Raw genomic sequence first — 20,094 nt, forward strand, 5'->3', positions numbered from 1 at the left:
CTGAAGCTCTAACTTTCCACGTCAAACTGCCTCGACGTGCGTCAACTTCACCGTGCCACCACCATCACCCCAGGAGAGGGGAAAAAGTAAGAATACAGCTCGGAGACGACGCAAGAAAACGTCTCAACACGCGCTTTAATTGTACTGTTTTTATTGCATGAATTATAGCTGCAGAAAAAAAAAAAAAACGTTTCAGATGAATACAGTTTGAAGCTTCCTGCAGTGAAGAAAAACGGTCAGTGGACATTCAGATGGCACGGCTAACTATTCACCTTTATTCCTGTCCGTCTACCACAAGACCAGCGCTTATATACTGCATTTAAACCGCAACAGTGAGGAGGAGGAAGGCGGAGGGAGGAGGAGGAAGAGGAGGAAGAGGAGGGGGAGGTATGGTACCGCACTTTTTCCCCAACACCAGACATGACAGGGTGGAAGTTAGTGCACAGACCTGTCAAATGTGCTTCACTGTCTCAAAACGGAAGAATAAACTTGCACAGGGGTGTAGCTGCGGTCATGTTTCTAGAGAGTGGTATACAATGTAAAGTGGAAATTATTGCTGGCTACTAGTTTTTTTTTTTTTGTTTTGTTTTTTTTTTTACTTGTTTTTATTTATTTTTTGTTTGTTTACAGTGGGTGATTCTTATCACCTTTGGGCGCTATACAGTGAGGGGACTGCACTGTGCTTTGGTGTGTTATACTCTCTCCAGCAAGCATTCAGCTTGACAGGTTTTCTCTGTGCAGCTGCCCGTTCCATTGAGATATCACGATATGATCAATTACAAAAATAACGCAATGCCAAACCATCCAAATGCAGTATACAAGCCCAAACTCTGTGTGGATTAAGACTTATGACAATGACTCCATCTACAGGTTAGCTGCTGTACTGTAAGGACAGAGAAGTACTGACATTTTGCCATGTGTCTTGCTATGATAGTTTATAAAATAAAAATAAATTTCCTCACTTTAAAGTAGACCAGCCACATTTAAAAAAAAAAAAAAAAAGATTACCATATGACTTGTAAAATGGTCTCAAAACTTTTCAAAGTAACTTGGTCACTCAACTGTCACTGAAAGAAAAACAACCAAATTAAATAAGAAATGTGGTATTTTACTGTGCCTGAATGTACCTGTTCCCACCCCCCCCGACCCACCTTATCCTATTTCAAATATAGGACTCAAAACATATGGGCTCTAATGTTAATAGTACATTTATCCATACTATGTTCATATAATTAATAAAAAAATAAATACATTTAACAAATACAAATGATTTTGTAGTAGGTAAATTACCAAAGGAACAAATTATCACCCACAGTGGTATTAACACATTTTTTTTTTCAAGTGTAGGATTTTTTTTTTTTTTTTTTTTTTTCTTCAATAAAATCATTATCACCCCTTATTCATTTAAACCTGTAATCTTAAAGCCTCTAGACTGGTGCAGGTGTGCTATTGAGCTGGGTGACAGATCAGACTCCACCTAGTCATCTATAGGGCTGTATGTGAGCTCTGACTCACTCAAGGCTAAACAGTAAGGTTGTAGCACACTCACAGAGAGCAACCAGAAGTTAAAGTAGATGCTGATGATTTATGTTGGCAATGGGACCCAAACCAGCTTTTGGCTTTGGCCAAAAAAGCTGCGGGCACAAGATGTGCATGTTTACATGTCTTTGATCTTGTAAAAAGGTAATATGAAACAATCTCATCTTATGTGTTTTTAACATTTTTTTCTGATGCATTTTTGTACAAATCTTTGTATAACCCGTTCAGACATAACGAAACAGATTCAGAAACAGAAAAATCAACCAACAAAAAGAAATCTCATGCATAAGTTATGCCCCACTCTTACTGATTGCATTGTAAGGTTACCATCTTAAAAACATATTTGTGTATATATTTGTCTGTCATTCAACATAACATTTTTAGTATATTTTAAGCCACACATTACAGTACTTTTTTTGATAAAATTTTTAATCCTATATTCCAGCCAGAAGCTCCAGATATTGCTTCAGAGTAGATTCCAGACACCAAATCTGTCTATTCCTGTACAGCAGGAGGCGTAAGAGACGTTTTGTGCAGGTGCTGGCTGTGGGAAGGAAAAGCGCTCCATAAAAGAAGCTGTTGGGAAGCAAATGAGCATTTATCCTTTGTGATTTTAGTTCAGGTCCAAGAAATTAAACCCCATTTCCTATAACAATCTTGGCTTTTTTTGTTCTTTTTTTTTTCTGCTAGAAACTGTTGCTTGTCACCCCGAAAAACTGGACAGATACTGTATGTTTTAATACCACTAACAACCTCCTGAGGCTGGCAGCAGAAGTGGAACATGACCGTCAGTTCCAGACAAGGACGGGGGATTGGGGCAGGCGAGGTCTTCCCTATCTGCAGAGGTCCTCTTGTGTAGAGTCACGCACATTTTTCCTCTTTTTGCTGTTGCCCTGTTGATGTGGCTTGCTGCTTGGATGACTTTTGGTGCTGGAGGAGGAGCTCTGCGGTCCGTGATGGCCACTCTTACGGTTGGAACGAGACATCCTGGCCTGGAATCAGGGCACAAACACAGATCAGTGTTTCAGTAGCATTCCTCTTAGGTATTCAATACAGTAAAAGCTGGTAATGGTAAAGAAATATCCAAAAAGTATGTTTCATGTTCTACATCTTTACTAAGACAACAATTACACAATAAAAAAAATATATATATTACAAATGTGTTACAAGAATTACGTATTTGCGCAGACTCACTTTAATGTGGTGTGTTTAGTAACCAGACATTTCAAATATTTGCTTGAATATGGCAAAGCTGAGGGTACCTTTCCTCCCTTGGTGTTTGCAGATGGAGTGCTGGTATTATGGTTCTGTGTTCGGTGATTACTGACGCCACCAGACTTCTCTCTGTGGGCACTAGAGCCCCGGCCAGACTGCTGCTTCGCTGTCTTGCATGGTGTGCCATCGGAGTCCTGGGGAAAATCGAAAAAATTATATGAATAAATAGCATTTTGACAGCAAGACAAATCCAACAGCACAATATTTGAAGGTGGTGTGTGTTTTTATAGCTGCAGGACGGACCGCATCGCTGGAGCTGGTAGTGGAGGATGTGGAAGAAGGTGACAGCGGAGAGGAAGAGGGGGAGGAGGAGCGGAGTGAAGGAGATGGAGAGGAGGAGTTGGAGGAAGTTTTGCTGTGGGGAGCCGACGGTAGAACTACAACATCCTCGTCATCTGAAACGTTGTTGTTGCATTCATCGAGTTGCTGGGACAGTGTGACGTCATTTCCTACAGAAACAGAGTAGGGACAAATATTGACACAAAAGTCAGCGCTGCTTTCTTAGAGCACTAGGTCCAGCCCACATTGAGTCCAACTGACTTTCACTCATACCTTTACCTCTTTTCTCAATCTGTGTCAATTTTTTGTTTTGACAGGACTATAAGAAATAGTATGTTAATTATGCAAAAAAGTCTAAGACTTGCTACTTACTGTTGAGGGTCTGATCATTCTGAGACAGGCTCCCCCAGTTCTTTCGGATCCACTCCCTGTATTCATCCACTTCCTGTGTGACCCGGATAATTCTGCCCAGTATGCTATGACAGGACACAGGAGGACTACTTGTAAAACTTGCGTTTATTTGCTTGTGTTTATATAGCAGTCAGAAGAAACTCTTTAGTGGTAATGATTTAATATTTTCATTATTATTAAGTAAAATACATCATAACAAGAACAGTAACTAAAATGTTCCTATCGTATGAATGTTATTAAATCTCCAGTGGCAATTAATGAATTAATACTGCAACAATAAACTAAAAGGCCTAAAGGACAAAGCACTAATCCAAATCAGAAGATATCTCATGATATTTCTAATTATCTCCTTACCTCTCCGTCTCATTATTGGGGTAGTACTTGGCAAGGGGTGACACAGCGTGACTGAGCACCACATAAGCGTAGTCAAATGCCTGCTTCACCTGCATGGCACCATATGAACTCCGGCCAACGTCATTGTCTGATGGACACAAAAGAGATGGTCAGTTGTATAAATGAGACAACCAGCCAATATACTACATTTCAATATCTGGAAAGGGAAGTAAATTTTTTTAACCTTTTAAAGACAATCTGGTTTCCTAAACTTTATTCTTAGTGACTAATGTTCCTACCTGGCTGCAGCGGGTCCTCGATGTAGAGCATGGAGGGCCTGTAACCATCCATCATGTTTTTCTGAACCTCATCTTTGGCAACGTAGCTACCTCCATCTGTTATTCTGATGCCTGTCTTCAGGTAGTTGAAGTGTCGACCATAGAGTTCAAAGAACTCAATGAGCAGAACCCCAATGTTGATGTTGGGATTGGATACATCTTCTCTGTAGTGAAGCTGGAAAAGAATGCGAAATGAGTGAATTTTTGCAACTGGTAAACAATGAATTAATAAACAGAAAAAAAAGAACAGTTAAGAAAAATAATGTGCAGTACTAAGACAGAACACAAACAGCATAATGTGACATTAAACACTCTTGTTAATGACCATGCGTATCTGACCTGCAGGAAGCTGACGGCCATAAGAAAGAGACTGTAGGAGCCGATTCCACCAGTAAAAACCTCATTGAGATCCCTCTGAAGTAGAAACTGTTTGAGCACCAGCACCAGGTAAGGCAGCACAGGGTATTTCTGCAGGAGAAAACACAACCCTAAGTACACAGTAAGGAAAGGCCTTTGAAGTCTACAGTGCCCTCTAGAGGAAAGCAGGAATTTCTCTAGAGGAGATTTTTAGTGGCCTGTTCTAAACAAAAAAGGTCCTTTTACAATAACATCTTGCTTTGGATACTTGTTTGTGATGTCTGTTGAAAAGAGTTATGAAATAATTATGTAAAATTTAATAAACCCTGACATTCTAAAAAAGTAAATATATTTGATATATTTGTCTTTAATGCTGTAAGCAGGACACCAATTACATTTCTATTTACTAGTTAAGTCAGGCAAGCTGCAATAATGCTGTAACAATATGTATATTTTATTAGTGGAGATTGTTATACATTCAAAAGACACACACACACACACACGCACACGCACACATTTGTTGGTTGCACATGCTCCTGCAAGCCACACCTCTTTAAATTCCTTAATGAGCCGAGCGGCTTTGACACCACTCTTCACGTTGAAGCTGATGTCCACTTTGACCTCAGTAAATGAATCAGTCAGTTTGATGATGGGAACCTGGGAACACACGCACATTACACACTCAGAGAGGAATAATTCTGGACCAGTGTACCAACACAAGTCTTGACTGTGTTGACAGACATAAATAAAGCTGCATTCATAAAACAGGTAATTTAAATCTACTGAACACATGAAACCATACACATATCCCACATTTGAGCTAATCCCTAAATGAGATCCTTGAGCATGGACATATATTAAATGCTAATCCGCTCTTTAAAATCCTCAATAAAAGTCAAACTTGGAAACACAAAAGAAAAAAAGCTTTATTCAAATCCTTTAAGTTCAGAAATGAAATAAACTCAAATGGAATTGAAAATCCTGCCTGTATGCTGTTTAAAATTAACACAAATTATTCAGAGAAGTGAGAGTAGTGTTTAAAACGTGATCAGATAGAAAGTAATGAACTAATTTCAATCTACACTACCACAAATATGTGTATTTATATATGTAAACATATCTCTTTCATTTAGGTCAAATATAATCATCAAGTTCATACTAAGTAAATATGCTAACCAGTGTTGCCAGGGTTTTCAAACTGTCATGACCATTTGTATGAATGACTTACAGCTTGTGAAACTGACTAATATACTGATTAAGGACTGCAAAAATTATTGTTGACTATAATCTGTCAGACTGTCATCAAGTGGGACATGTAGGGACACTGACGGGCACAAATTTTATTATTAAAAAAATCCATATTATTGTCATGAATCCAGTAAATACATCTGGCAGAAAAACACTTAAAAGCTGAGAATTTATTTCACCTAGAAAATTATGTACAAACATAATTCACAAAACCTGGTTGTTCCAAGAAAGTTGTGCATGGGTATATAGTCAAAAATCTCACACAAGTTGCAAAAGCGAACTTCTTCCATGTGAATAGGTCAGATTTCCATAAGCTAAAAAACAGTGGGCTTGAAAAAGATTCTTATTTCATAAAAATCACCATCTATCGAACTCCTAACAAAATAAATCTATTTTTGTAACACAATGCACACTTATGACTGAGTGTAGTCTTACCGTGGCCTTGTCTAGAACTTTGATGGAGTTCTCATCTGCAACGTTTCTCTTCCGGAGAGCCTCCTCCAGCGTCCAGAGAGGGAGAGTCTCCCACTTCCCAAAAACAACCAAGTCAATGTCACTGGTGGAAAAAATTAGAAAACTGTTTTAGTTCCATTCTGTTACGTAAAAGAGCGACTTATAGAAAAACAAGAGCCATGATTGAGCATGTGTATTTTTCTCATATATCAAATGTTTACTCCAAACTCCATAACATTTTTTATTTTCTTCTTTCAGCAGGAGTTGGTATACAATAAAAATGTCATTTTTGGTGGACTGCTGCTGACACATGGCTTTGCTTCCCTCTTGTGGAAAAGCAATGTGCATGTGTGTTTTTTGTTTGCTATACACAAGCACTCACAGGACACAGGAATATATGTTTGTTCCTTGTAGCTGAAACATTGACATGCTTTCCCAATAAGAGACACGTCGAACCCAACACAGATCACCTGGTCAAATGCATGCGTCCACAAATATCTTAGATTCAAAGTGCTAAGTATGTCAAGAGTCCACTAATCCAGGTGATGTTTGTGTTGCCTGTGTGCCTGGGGGGTAGGTTTTTTTTTTTGTTTGTTTTTTTTTTTTTGTTTGTTTTTTTTAGATCCAGGATCAGCAGTGCTAAAAATGACTAAGCCTCTTGGTTCCTCAAAACAAAAGCAAATAATTAGTTGGTGGCTAAGCATGGCAGTTTCTCAAGAACCGAGTTACGCATTTTCAGCAGGGCACCAGTCCACACTGAGCTTGGCTATGATAAAAAATAAATAAATAAAACAAGCATGTGTGTGTAAATCTCTTGGCTGGTTTAAACCAAGTAGCTCACCTTGTTGGCAGATAGAGTCCAGTGCTGAAGCTTCCAAACACTTGAACCTGGAGAGAGTCGAGACACACACACAGTTACGCACATATAAACACTTCTATTTAATGACTGAAATAAATTACATTGCAGCCAAACATCAAACACCTGAATATTCTTAACATGTTTAACTGTAGTCAAACCTTTTAGCGCCCTCTCTGATAAGACTGACAGACTGACAGGAAGATTTAACTGTCATCAAGCAAACATTGTGGTAGCATTCTTTGATTTTTTTCCCACGCTACACCTCACTACTACAAAAACCTGTTTCCAAATGATGTACAGTGTAACAGTGATTGAATAATAAGCCTGCACAGAAAGCATGGGTGTGGTCCAGAAGCTACTGGATATTCTTGGTTTTTTGTCTCCAAAAGCTAATGGATATGCTTGGTTTTTTGCCACATTGGTGTGAAAATCAGAACTGACGGGATGTTTACATACAAAACGCCCCCTTTAGCCACTGCTACTGAAGGGACTAAAGTATCTTCAACCTTCCATCCTACTAAACACACAAAGTGGTCTGAACAAAAATAGACTTAAGCCTTGATCACAGCTTTACTCCCTTAAACCTCCTCTCTACAGGCCACAACAATCACAAGTATAAATTCTGGTTAGCAGCCCAGTCACATGTCCAGGGCTAAGCTGATTGCAGAGCCTTGTTTGCAAATGAATGAATGCATAAATGAAAAGTAAGTCCTGAGACTTCTGTGAAGGGTGAGGTAACTGTACGTGGACACAAAGGTGAGCTGTGCTTTTGTTCCGTCTGGCACTCTCGAGTCAAACTTTTACTTGTGGCATATGTTTGGCCAAGCCCAAGCTGCAGTAAAACTTTAGATGCTTTAATCAACAATTTTTTTTGGCACAGCTGACCAAGACAAGCTGGCAAGATAATAATTCATAAACACAGAGCAGACATACTTTGCAGTGTACTGTTCTACCATCAGGATCAAAGTCACTCAAGAATGCCTGAAGTGCTGCTGATTAAGATGATTCAAAGAGAGCAATGTGCAGCATCAAGATAAAAGAAAACAAGGAGATTCTTTCTGGAAGGCTGAAGATCATAGCCATTAGCTTAATGTCGGCTCTTCGTCTACCTACTGTGGTAACTGAGCTTTGCAAATTACTGAGACCAAGGCAGCCTGATCGCAGTACTCAGCCACTGTGCCAGCCAGATTGAACAGATGACGGGGTCTGTATATTTTCTGGTGTCAGAGGTGATGGGTACCTCAGCACTGGGCCACAGATCGTGTATGACCTCCTTGATCCTGTCCACCACCTCTAGTCTCATCTTCTCCTCCTCTGGCCATGGAGAGATGTACTCATAGAAATCAATGATCTCCTCATGCAACCTGCACAACACAAAGGAAAGAGCATTGTTAAAGAAGGCAGGAAGAATGTGGAAATAAAAACACATACATCAAGATTAAAAAAAAAAAGAAAACAAATTCACAGTTACAGATAAACTACTACTACTACTACATTCACATTTCTACACAGAACTGAATTTATTGCAATTGATCTAAGGCACCACAGCACCAAGAGACTTGCTGAGCTAGAAGTTGTGTAAATGGATCTATGAGAAGTGAAATTGAGGCTTAATTGATTTATAAAAAGACACCCAGATAATAGTTTGTCCACTAAGGGAAGATATGCCTTCTAGCTTCTTCTCCTTACATCCATAGAAAGATTACTAGTAACCTCAAAATTATCCTTCGATTGCTCTGCATGTCCAATAATCAAAGCTGGTTAAATAAATCATACGTGATACGCAATAGGGGTGTAGTGCAATAAATGATTACCAATAAAGGATGTGAAGATGTGTGCAGTTCCTCTTTCCATAGTAACAAGGCCAATATAAACTTACATAACAGCAGAATGTAAAGTAGGATGTTGCAAAAAAAAAAAAAAAAAAAGTCAACCTTCCCATGACAAACAAAAGTCTCTGTTAAAAAACAAACAAAAAAGAAAAAAACAGATTTTGATCATGTTGGTAGTTGTCCACCAGCAAAACATTGAACTCTTGTGCTATAGAAGCAAGGGTTTTATCTTCTCAAGGAACAGTAGCAGTGTAATTTGACATCATCCCAAACCAACTTGCTTTTTTGGTAAACTACAGTGCAAAGCAAAATCTGTGTCCCCAGAATAATGTCAGCAAAAAACACTGCTCTCAGGACAGGCAAAGCAAGGGGACCACATTTGGCCTTGGAACAGGTCACTCTGCCCACACGCTCTGACCTTTTCACTGACCAGTTTCTCTGCACACACATCGACACAGGGACAAGTCTATGTGGGTGGACAGATAAGAACACAAACATGTAGGCACACACATGCACGTACACATGAATATGTTCACAAACAGCCATAGAAACCCAGATTAGGTCAATAGTAGGCTTTCTCCCTTTGGCAGACGATAAAGAAGTAGAGGGGGAAAGATGACATTCTGCTGTTCTAAACAAAGCAGCAAAGCAAAGCAAAGCATTCCTCAGAGCGTTGGACAAGAAAAACATAAGCAGCTATCCTACACTGACTGACAGCTGTTTGGATTACGCCCCAGAGAGCAGAGTGTGTGTGTCTGCTGTGTGGGCTTTATGTAACAAGCACTCATTACCTGACAACAGTCAAAATTGACTGGGTTTCACCTAGATTATTTCTTGGGTCTCACATACACTCAGCCCAGAAGAGGCAGCACTGCAAGGCTGATGGTGAACTAACCATCTAGGGAAAATACATTCTTTTCACCAACAGTCCAAACCTCAAACGTCTAGAAATGCTTCACAGTTTGCTTGAAAAATGAGAGCAAACGTTTTTAAGCACAAAAAAGAAAGTTTTCGGTTTTGATAGATATGTCACACATAGATATCCATTAACTGAAATAATGGTTTTATCTTTGGGAAATCCTATTTCTTATGTTTGTGCATCTTATGTCAGCAAGTGCTATAAGAGGTTATCCCAGCACTACATGAGATTTCCACCTTGTTAATGAGCTGAAACTAAATTAAAATCTCACTATGACACATTGTTTCAAAAACTACTTAACAGAATATCACAATCGCACTGCACACAACTGTGTTTATTTTTTTTTTGTCAAGGAAGGGAAGGGAAGGTTCGTTTCCATTTAGTGCCTCTTGTCCAACACAAGAACAAGCAGCTACTCTAAATTTTAATGAGGGATCTATCTTCCCTGTACACAGTGCAGAGGCTCCAGCCTGCATCACAGAAACATTAGGTTTCATTTCAGAATAAAAAAAAAAAACCACTCAGCAGCTACACTCTGCATTGCTAATACAGCATTAGATGTGGTTTCATGGTTAAGAGAACACAGATCACTGTAGCTCCTTTTTGTATTAAAAGAAACCTCAGATTCAAGGTAATTTAATGCACTATAATAGAACTGAAGGATTTTACAGGTTTGAGGCATATGTGGTTCCATTTGGCACTCAAGTGCAATGTACTTCCAAACTTAAAAGTGTGCAATTATCTTACATGATTTTATATCATGATTGTCCACTTTGCTTCTATCACAGTGAAATACAATACATTGAAAATCTTTTTTTTTTCTTCTTTTAGAAAGCCGACATCCCTGAGACGAGAGCGTCTCTGCTCCAAAACAGCACAGATAGGTTTCATTTCACAGCAAACAGGCCACTACTGCTCCTCTACCATCACGTGATGAAAGCACAGAAATCATGCCCCACCTTCTTGGATCGTATTACAATTTGTTCTTACGCCTGCCTAGGAAGCACATGGACCCTTGGTACTGTTTATCAGATTACTCCGCTTGCCCGTGTCATAGTAATGTTATGTAATCTCATGGAACAGGTTTCCAGAGAGCTGAGGCTCCTGGTGGAAAAATGTTCTCACCATTCTCCCTATTCTCTCTTTAGCACTTTCCTTTGACATTATTATTCTACTTTTACTGAAATGTCATGCTGACTGACTAACTACTGCCTGTGTGTAATGTTAGTGCTGGTTAGAGTGATGCTAGTGTTGTTTTGGAGCTGTCTGCAATATGCCGTGCATGCCTGATTAGAGTATGAATAAATATAGTGGGGGAAAGGGCTGAATGGCTGCTATGGACAATAAGTCAGAGACTCACTGATTAATAATTAAGCTGTTGTCTCAATGTTGGCAAGGCTACATGAATATGTTGTGCATTGACAGACGTTTTACCATAATTGGGGGTATAAAAAAAAATGACATTCAGCTTATTGTTTGGTGCAATTCAAAGCTCAAGTTCACAGCTCCATTCAATGCACTAATATTTTAACCAGGTTTGAGGAAAATTCAACGTCTTGAATAAATATGCTTAAATTAATAAACAAACCATGTCTGCCCTTGATACTAACCTGGCCCCATTCTGACATCATGTATTGGAATCAATCCATCACTGATGCAATGGAATTGTTTTTTTATTCCAGCTCTGTGATGCATATCATCATGTTTTTGTGTAGCGAAATAACACATCATGAAGAGCTTCATCAGGACCCTCCTACAGAGAATCCACATGAAGGCACCACAACACCAAGAAGCATAATTCAGTCTTTATGAAAGGAGGAGGAAGAGGAAGGTAACAGGAGGAGAAAATGTGAGATGGCAACTTATAAAAGCCAGGGAAAAAAAAAAAAGGAAAAACTAGGAAATTGTGAACGAGAAGAAAAACAAAAAAGCTGGCAGAGGGTCAGACATGCTTAAGGTGAAAATGAAAAATGAAGAGAGCGAGAGGCAGGATTGGGTGTGGTGCTGAAATGCCTTCATGTGAACAAGAGCCATCTGTTAAGTTGGGTAGAATGAAGGAAAAAGAGGTCATTGTCAAATCACACTGAGCGCTACTCACTGACTCCTCAGATATTTTGGCGCTATGGTACAAAGGTGTCTATCAAACCACTGTAACATAACTTCAGAATTTAATACCCGATGCATCAAGCATTAAGACACAAAGCTCCCATGTCAAGAAACACCTGCCTGAAACATGAGATTGTTGGTGGGATGATGGGTGACACTGGTGTATGGAAGCTGCACACCAATCAAACAACTCCAGGTTGAGAAGGTAGGCCAGGAGGTAAACAATCGTATTACACACTGGTTCGCAAAATGAAAACAACTACACACAGAAGTAGTGGTGTCAGTGTCTTGCAGATGGCATATTCATTAAAGTTTCATCAATAAACTGACCTGGACCCCAAAGTGTTGGCCAATGGGACAAAAACAGCTCGAGTTACAAAGAAACCCAAACACTACAGACTGTAAGCGATAGTCTTGGTCAGGATGCAGCAGGAAACTGTGGTCAAAACAGGAGTGGTTAGACTATAAACACGATACTAGTGCCAGAACAAATCATTGTTTACTGGGCCTGGGATATTAACACTAATAAATAAAATGATTAGTGTTAATTTACACTAATAGAGCATACTTGTAAATATTTAACTGTCAAAGCTTTTTGAAATTTCATGGTAACGTTAACTGTTACATCTGTTACCTGTGTAGAAACTAAGGCAATCGCCTTTTATTAAAAATTCAAAATGTATTTTTAATGGTGGGAAAAGAAAATCAAATATATAATTCGCAATTATTCCAAACTCATTTAACTTGTTTATTGTTTTTCTTGACAGGAAATAGCTTCAATGTAGTAAGCGTTTCTCAGAATATTTTGAAGTAAACATAATTATTATCAGAGATATGGTCAAAGCCCAGTTGCTTTGTGTACACTCAGAAGGTCACAGTCTGAACACAGGCTATGAGAGAAAAAACAAACCAAAAAAAAAAAAAAGTAAGGATGCCATGTGTTGCTTCGGCATGCTATGCACTGGAGCATGGCAAGGATTTCCACTGGACAGGAACTGGGACACATTTCTCACTGCAAAAGTCAAGGCTGAAATATGGAGAGCTGCCCACATGTGCTGCTCAGAGACGACCGGTTTCACCTCCAGTCCAACGGACCAGCAGGCAGGTTTCCTTCTCCACAAACCGGTGCTGGCTGAGAGCCAGCCAGTAAGCCAGCAGGGAAAAAGAGTGTGTGACATAGATGTCAAATTCAATGGAAGCTGAACTAAGCACTGTACTTATAATGCTGGGGGTCATAAATCTCCTAAAGACAGCGACAATAAAACCATGAGCCAGAGCTACTCATCAGCCAGCGATTAACCACACATTTCATTAGCCTGCAAGTGATGTTCTGCTTCACCACTGCAAACTAGCTGCCAACACCAGGCTCCACTGAAATTAATCAAGTGCAGATAGTCAGTCATTACTATCATTTTGGGCCACAGGAATAAACTTGCTTTGCACAAACAAAGGCATTCAGTAGATATGATGATGTCAGAGGAACACAGCAGAAGCCCATACCATTGCATCCGCAGAGAGCCAGGCAAAATAAGGGATGATGGAGGTTAAGGAAGTAACATATTCTGTGACAAAGCTATTAGTCAAGGTGTCCAGGTCCATGACAGCTGAGCTCTGGGAGGTCAGAGGGATTATTACAATGAAGAAAATTTTACAATGGAGATCTATGTAAATTACAGGACACAGACCTCTTGTGAATGAACTAACAACTAGTTAACAACTTTATTCAAATAAACACTGTCAGAAAGCTTTCAAAACAGTGAACTAATAGTCATAAACTCATCAACCTAACAAACCAGAGTGATAAATATTTATCCGGCCATAAATCTCAATAAAACCTGTTAATGAATCATGTAAAGAAATCTCATTTGAACCAGTAGAGACAAATAAATAATTTTAAAAGATGGTTCCTGCACAGCTTAGATTTTCTCCTATCCATTTGGCAAACTTTAAGCGGACAATTTAGTAGAGAGAGGCTGGCTAGGTTGACTGACTTGCAGTAGCTAATGGTAAGCTGGAATTAGCTACCATTCTAACATTACTTTGCTCCGCTAAGCCAATCCAGTCATTACATTACATTTAAATGATCTTTTTCTGCTATTAGACTCATATTTACATAAGTGCTGATGTGACGCTTTTGGAATTCCTAGAAAATGATCCCTTCACCACACCCATTTCCCCATTTAAAAGGGTGCTGTTTCTCTTTTACCTAGGAAATACCAGATCAATTCCACTGAAACTGTCCACATATAAATTAAAAAAAAAAATAATAATAATAATAATATGCCAAGAAGGGCAATTTACACGAGGACTGTCTAGTTCATACAGACAAACAACACTCTCATCTAGCAAGTCCACCTAGCACTCTGAATTCATGCTCTCACAATGCCTCTCTGTTATAAAAGGACTGGAACTTCGGAACATTGCATCTTGCCTACACAATAAAAACCCACAAAACAAAAATCAGATCAGAACACAGTTCCAGCAGGACAGAAATCGACCACAGTGCTCCCAGGCCCCACTAACTTCCTGTACCCATATAAGGAAATCAAAATCATTCTTTTACACAAGTAGAAAATGAGGTTTAAACACTCCCTTTGGGCTCCCCAGCTCATTGGATACACACTGAAGGGAATCAGGTTTCCTCCTCAGAGGGTTGGCTATGTTTTGTGGAAGTGAGGCCGTGTGGAGCATGTAAACAATGATCCTGTTCCACCATGAGGAGAGCGGATTGCTGGGACTTACTCAGTCCCAGAAAGCCTGGAAGAGCGTGACGTCTCTCTAGTCAACTCCCATGTCCATATATAGTGCCCAGACTGTCACACAGTGAATTAATTTGAACTGAACCATCTTTACTGTTTTTGCTACTTGATTCTTAAGTTTACAACAAAAAGGGAAGCAAAAACAATGGGAGCAATCAAATTTCAAATCCTGCGGTAAAGTTTCTCAATATTCAATTTCTTTGAATTCTCCTTACAAAAAATCTGCGATGTGGCCTTATTACCAACTCTCCCAGCTGAGATAACATTACAGACAAGTGGGCAGCTGTTCATCACACCAAGGGAGGTCACTAACCAGTATAAACAACACCAACAGCAACCCTGTCACAGGACTGTGTACAGTTTGTTTCCCTTCCATTCTTGTCTTATGGCATTTTTAAGACTGTAAAACTGTAAATCAAGTGACCAAAACCACCAGAACTATTTTTTCATGGAACTGGATGTTTGTCACTTTTCCACACATCTCACTGTTTCTCCCAAACAACAAAACATGATTTATGAGTGGGCATTTAACAGTGGAACGAAACAAAAGCTGTTTACATCCACATACATACCATTTCTCTATAAATATATATTTTGAAATCAGTTTCAGGGAGAGAGCAGAGCATGTCAGCATTGTGAATTACCAGGGTACGGTTTGACAAGAGTGTGATGAAGGCTCTGAGGTTCACGTTCTGGTATTAGCAGCGCTAATCACTAAGGAATGTCCTTATGCAAACACAGAGCTACCATATTACTATAAATGAGGATCAGCCAAAGAGTGAGCTCCACACTCTGGTGTTCTGCTTGTCTACACATGTCTAATAGCAAAGGGAGGGGAAGGGGCAAATCTCTGCACCTAAAAGGCCTGTCATACAGAACCCCACCCACCAAAATATTTCTGCTAACTTATATCTAAAACCACCTGAGCTGTGGAAACAACATAGTTATTATTTAACAAATGCCTTGTGGCTTAATACTGATGGTTATTGTTTAAGGAATAGCTCTGAAATAAGCAACAACATAGCCACAGCTGTCAGAACAATCTCAGTAACAAAACAAATCTCACACTCAGTGAAAGAGGCGTGGTCTGTTGGCGACTCACTGAGTCACTTACCAAACCAAGTGAAAATGGGGCTGTCCATAAACTGACAAGCAGAAATGCATGAAGCATAAATTAAAACATCACTCAGGTCAGTACTAATATCAAAGATACACTAAACTGGGCCTTTCAATTGAATCCACAATAAGGTCTAATCTCTCTGATCTGGTCAAAATTTCAGGAGCAATATCTGTCACTAAGAGTTACACCACCTTCTGCATAAATGGGAGGAAGAGGAATGTGGGGTGCATGGAAACAGATATCATTTCTGATATAAGACATAGAACAACAGTTGACAGAAAGATGAAAAGTGTTAACGAAACATGACCGAGATCTATGCAGGTGTGTGCACATTGTCTACGTTACAGGGGTCACTAACCCTGGTCCTGACCTGCTGTTTTTCCCAACTATCCCTACCCTTCCGGTTTCTGATTAGCTGAAGACACCTGATCCAGGTAATCAGCAGTGGGCAGGGCAGGGATATCGGGCAAACTAGCAAGACTGTAGCTCTTGAGGACCAGGGTTGGTGATCCCTGGTCTGCAACAATTACTGAGTACATAATTGCACCATGTATTAAGGAGAACTGGATACCATGTTCAAAGATGGCTTCCCAGTGCCTACTAAAGTTGGTTAATTAGATCTCCTGTTGACTTCTTGTCAGCTCCACACACACTGGATTATGATAAATTCATCTCATAATGAGTCACACCCATGTGTGTGTCTCGCTCAAACTGTAGAGGGCGCCTTGGATAAGAAAGCAATTGCATTGAGTTACGGCTGATGAACTAACCAATGATAAAGATTGAACCGTGAGCTGTCACTGCAGCTTCAGATTGCAATGTTTTAAATTTTGAGAGGGATGCACCAAGTCCACATAGCAAGTACATAACTGCTGAGGAACAGGGGTGCATATGCAACAGACTCAAGCCCGCACAGAAAAAGACCTTTACCATTACTTTATATACTCGTAAGACAATATATAGCAAAACATTAAACTGTGGTTTGTAATACTCGCAGAAAGGATTTTATAACTACACAAAGTTACCATGGCAGCAAATGTGATATGTTCAATTGCAATGATCTCAAGGTACGCGATGTTCACGTTACCAACTAATACACCCAGAATACGCACTTATATGCAGCCAACGCAGCGCCTTGCCAGATGACATCACATAACATTGCTGAACCACACCAACTTTTTGTTCTTGCACCACACTTCATTTTGCCAGGCCCCGTTATATAACTCATTCCTTTATTTAAATGTGTGAAAAGGGCTGAACGCAGCCTCAAACTTGCTAGCCAACATAGCAAAGATTCATTTGTCAACCTTAGTCTTCTATTTGCCAGCAGTTTAATCTGTGTAGCGTGTATAACTTCATTATAGTATTTTTTTTTACCAACTTTAAACAACTTTTTGCTTGTTTAGAAATTTTAACACAGTATGCAAAACCAGTTTGACAAACTTGGCAAATACTGGATGATTTCCCTTAAGTCTGATATCTGTGGGCTTAAGGAGACACGCACCTAGTACAAGTGTCATTCTCGTTTGGGGCAGTACCCTATTATCCCCTTAATGTGGTCACTTGGCTCTCTCCAATTAAATTAATTTGTTATTAAGACACCAGTTTATTCAGATATGTAACTTAGCTTGTAATTTACACAGGTACTCAGGTTTTGGTTTGCAAGCTCTTAATAAATACCATAATGCCAGGATTAAAAATCTACAAGATTAGAGTTGATGTGTTCTTTTTACACAGTATGCTAAAGCGTTATCTGTTGAAGTGCATTGGGTGTCACGTGTTTATACCTCAATCTGAATATTTATCAAAAAACTGTAATAAAAAAAGTAAGTCAGAGTGGTTGCTTCAATTGGTAATTATTGATGCATTTTGCAGTGTATTTTATGAAAATTTACCCAGAATACAACAGTGCTGGAACAGTGTTGGCCTATGCAGTTTCTTCAAATCCACTGTGATGTTTTAATATTGTCAATAAAATATAAAACTCTGATTAAGTTTGTTTGAGGATTACACTTAAAATAATTTGTGCAAATGTTGGATTGAAACAAAACGATCTATAACTTTAAGTTAAGGAATAAATTCTGACTATGCCCTGATGAAGTTTTTTCATTCCTCGATTGACTCCCCGTGACAAATCTTTCTTGTTACTACAAGAAGTTATCTGACTGTGGATTCAGTGGGTGGGGTGAGATTAACAACCTCAGATGTGTACGTGAGTCATTTTAGTATGCAGGTGTTTAAAACTGGTTAAATCACAACTAATTGCCTTCGACTTTACATGGGATTCCCTAGTATCCAAACTGACTCACAAACGCGGAGGTTTTGCCCACTTTGGGATCCACTGTGAACCAGGTCCCGTAAAATCATACGGGTTTTCCGATCGACTGAACTCTCTCTTACCCTATAATTCCATCCGAGTAGTTCCTGACTTTCCATGGTGTGCCCGTGTAACCATCGCAGTCTCCCGTGTTGGACCCGCTGCCACTGTTCAAGAGGCTGGAATTGAATCCGAAAGTGCTAGCTTTATTGTCCCTTTTCCTTTTGTTGGGGTGTCCGTCCGTCACCCCCCTCCAAAGCACAGCGACCCCACTGCCCTGCTGCTGTCCCCCACCGCCGACACCGCCCCTGCCAGCGGCTCGGTTGTTGTGGTTGCTATTGGTTTCCAGTGGTATAAAGTCTCGCTGTTCCGTTATTTCTCCGTCCCCCGTTGAGGTCGACATCCCCTGGGTCCTGGCTTCACCGATAACGGTGTTCGAGTCCAATGCCCCGTTTCTGTTGATGAAGACGGCACTCGACGCCCCGTTGATGGTCGCTTTCAAGCTCGATGTGTTCTGAGATCCAGCGGTGTAGCTATTATTAACATGCAAGTACCCGATCCCTTGTGTCGTCTCCCAAATCTGCATCCACAGGTTGTTAGCGGGTCCACGTTGTTCTGGTTGAAACCAGGCGATTCTCGGATCCATCAAACGAGACTGTAGGCCCCCCCACCCCACCACCGAGCGACGCTCAGCTCGTGTGCAGCTAGCCAGGTCGCTAGCTAACGTTAGCTAGCCTGCAACAGCCTCTAGCTGAGCTTCTCGGCTGTCTGTTACTTCTAGCGTTAAAACACGGTAAAAACACGGTCCTTAGCAGTGACCATATACAGCTGTCAAACACAGTCATCCACAGAAACGAGACAAGAGTGCGAGCGTGGCTCAAGGCAAAGTTCAGGGTGAATACAGGAGAAACGTGCAGCTGCTGCCTGTCGAAATGCCTCTGACCCTTTCCTCCCGATCCTGGGTCCCTCAATGGCGGAGTGTACGAAGATACTGCGCATGCGTGTCACGGGTTTAAAAAAGGGGCGGGGAAATTTGTTGCGCAACTGCTTTGTATTACATAATGTCTAAATTATTATATATTATTAAAGTAATAGGAGCAAAGTATAAGCTGCCATAATGTAAACGTTTTTTTTTCTCACCTTGAGGTGCACAGATTTTTGACAGAGCTAATCCCCAACCTTAGTTTACATACCATTGGATAGCCTTGAATTTGAATTTGAAATCAAATTCACATGTAAATGCAAAGTAATTTTATAAATATCCTAACACATCCATGATTAAAAAGCTTACAGGTAACAGGATGTGACTCTTAATGGGGCTGTAAATAATTTTTCATTCAGTTAATTTTGATTTTTTTGTGGCCATAACCAATTACTCATTTAGACTGTAAAATGTAGTACTTATGTGCACACAAACTGTATTATAGGGGCCAAAGCTACTTGTTTCAGCTCATTATGAATGCTTAGTGATTTTAGGTTGCTTTAAACAATTCCTCTTGCAGGAATATGCAGCATCAAATTATACCAAGTGCCAAATACAGAAGACGGGGAAAGTGAAGGCAATAGTGCTTCTTGTGGAAATACAGCTGTGACCCCCAAACTGGTAGTGTCTCCATCAGATTCCAAGAACAACATCTGTGATCTCTGTCCAGCAGAGTGCAATCCCTGGAAGCTTGTAGGAGAAAAAGACTGCCCGCAGGGGTGAGTGTGGAAATTCTAAGAATTCAGAATTTATTTTTTTAAAAAAAGCATTCATTCATAGATTGAAAAGTATGACTCAAATGTATCTTTGAAATTTATTTTAAATCAGTGGTATGCAATTTTGTTATATTTTCCCCAAAAGCTCTAGGAAACCCAAACCATGACTCTGTCAGTCAAAGCATGATAAATTATCCAGGATTTGTGTATTTCAAACCCACTGAGTTGTAGAACTATAATGTCAGGTGTAG

The 20,094-nt window shown here is 39.8% G+C and overlaps 1 protein-coding gene and 1 long non-coding RNA gene across 4 annotated transcripts; one reads left to right on the forward strand and one right to left on the reverse strand.

Moving 5' to 3' along the window:
• The first annotated feature begins 24 nt into the window (after window positions 1-24).
• On the forward strand, window positions 25-4,857 carry LOC113122193 (uncharacterized). 3 transcript variants are annotated; one of them, XR_004463325.1, is made up of 5 exons: window positions 25-86; window positions 2,230-2,582; window positions 2,825-2,932; window positions 3,045-3,276; window positions 4,521-4,857. It is a non-coding gene; the product is annotated as an uncharacterized LOC113122193 (long non-coding RNA). The 3 variants fall into 3 exon arrangements; XR_003294838.2 differs by lacking the exon at window positions 25-86 and adding an exon at window positions 93-387 and having other exon boundaries at window positions 2,230-2,629; XR_004463324.1 differs by lacking the exon at window positions 25-86 and adding an exon at window positions 93-387.
• Window positions 568-19,106, reverse strand: tent4b (terminal nucleotidyltransferase 4B). The gene is made up of 12 exons (XM_026293313.1): window positions 18,229-19,106; window positions 8,333-8,456; window positions 7,075-7,121; window positions 6,216-6,336; window positions 5,082-5,189; window positions 4,515-4,643; window positions 4,137-4,350; window positions 3,859-3,985; window positions 3,466-3,569; window positions 3,058-3,263; window positions 2,802-2,948; window positions 568-2,531 (listed from the first exon to the last, which is right to left on the reverse strand). The coding sequence occupies exons 1-12, from the start codon at window positions 18,789-18,791 to the stop codon at window positions 2,373-2,375; spliced, it is 2,049 nt and encodes a 682-aa protein (XP_026149098.1). The 5' UTR covers window positions 18,792-19,106; the 3' UTR covers window positions 568-2,372.
• Between the last annotated feature and the right edge of the window lie 988 nt (window positions 19,107-20,094).

Source organism: Mastacembelus armatus, chromosome 3, assembly GCF_900324485.2.
Source record: "Mastacembelus armatus chromosome 3, fMasArm1.2, whole genome shotgun sequence".
Lineage (NCBI taxonomy): Eukaryota > Metazoa > Chordata > Actinopteri > Synbranchiformes > Mastacembelidae > Mastacembelus > Mastacembelus armatus.

Coding starts and splice junctions, on each gene's coding strand:
- tent4b (XM_026293313.1), bottom strand. CDS start 18,791: ATGGATCCGAGAATCGCCTGGTTTCAACCAGAACAACGTGGACCCGCT. Junction 6,337..7,074: donor GGACTCTATCTGCCAACAAG/GTGAGCTACTTG, acceptor TTTTTCCACCAG/TGACATTGACTTGGTTGTTT. Junction 2,532..2,801: donor CAAACACCAAGGGAGGAAAG/GTACCCTCAGCT, acceptor CCCTGATTCCAG/GCCAGGATGTCTCGTTCCAA.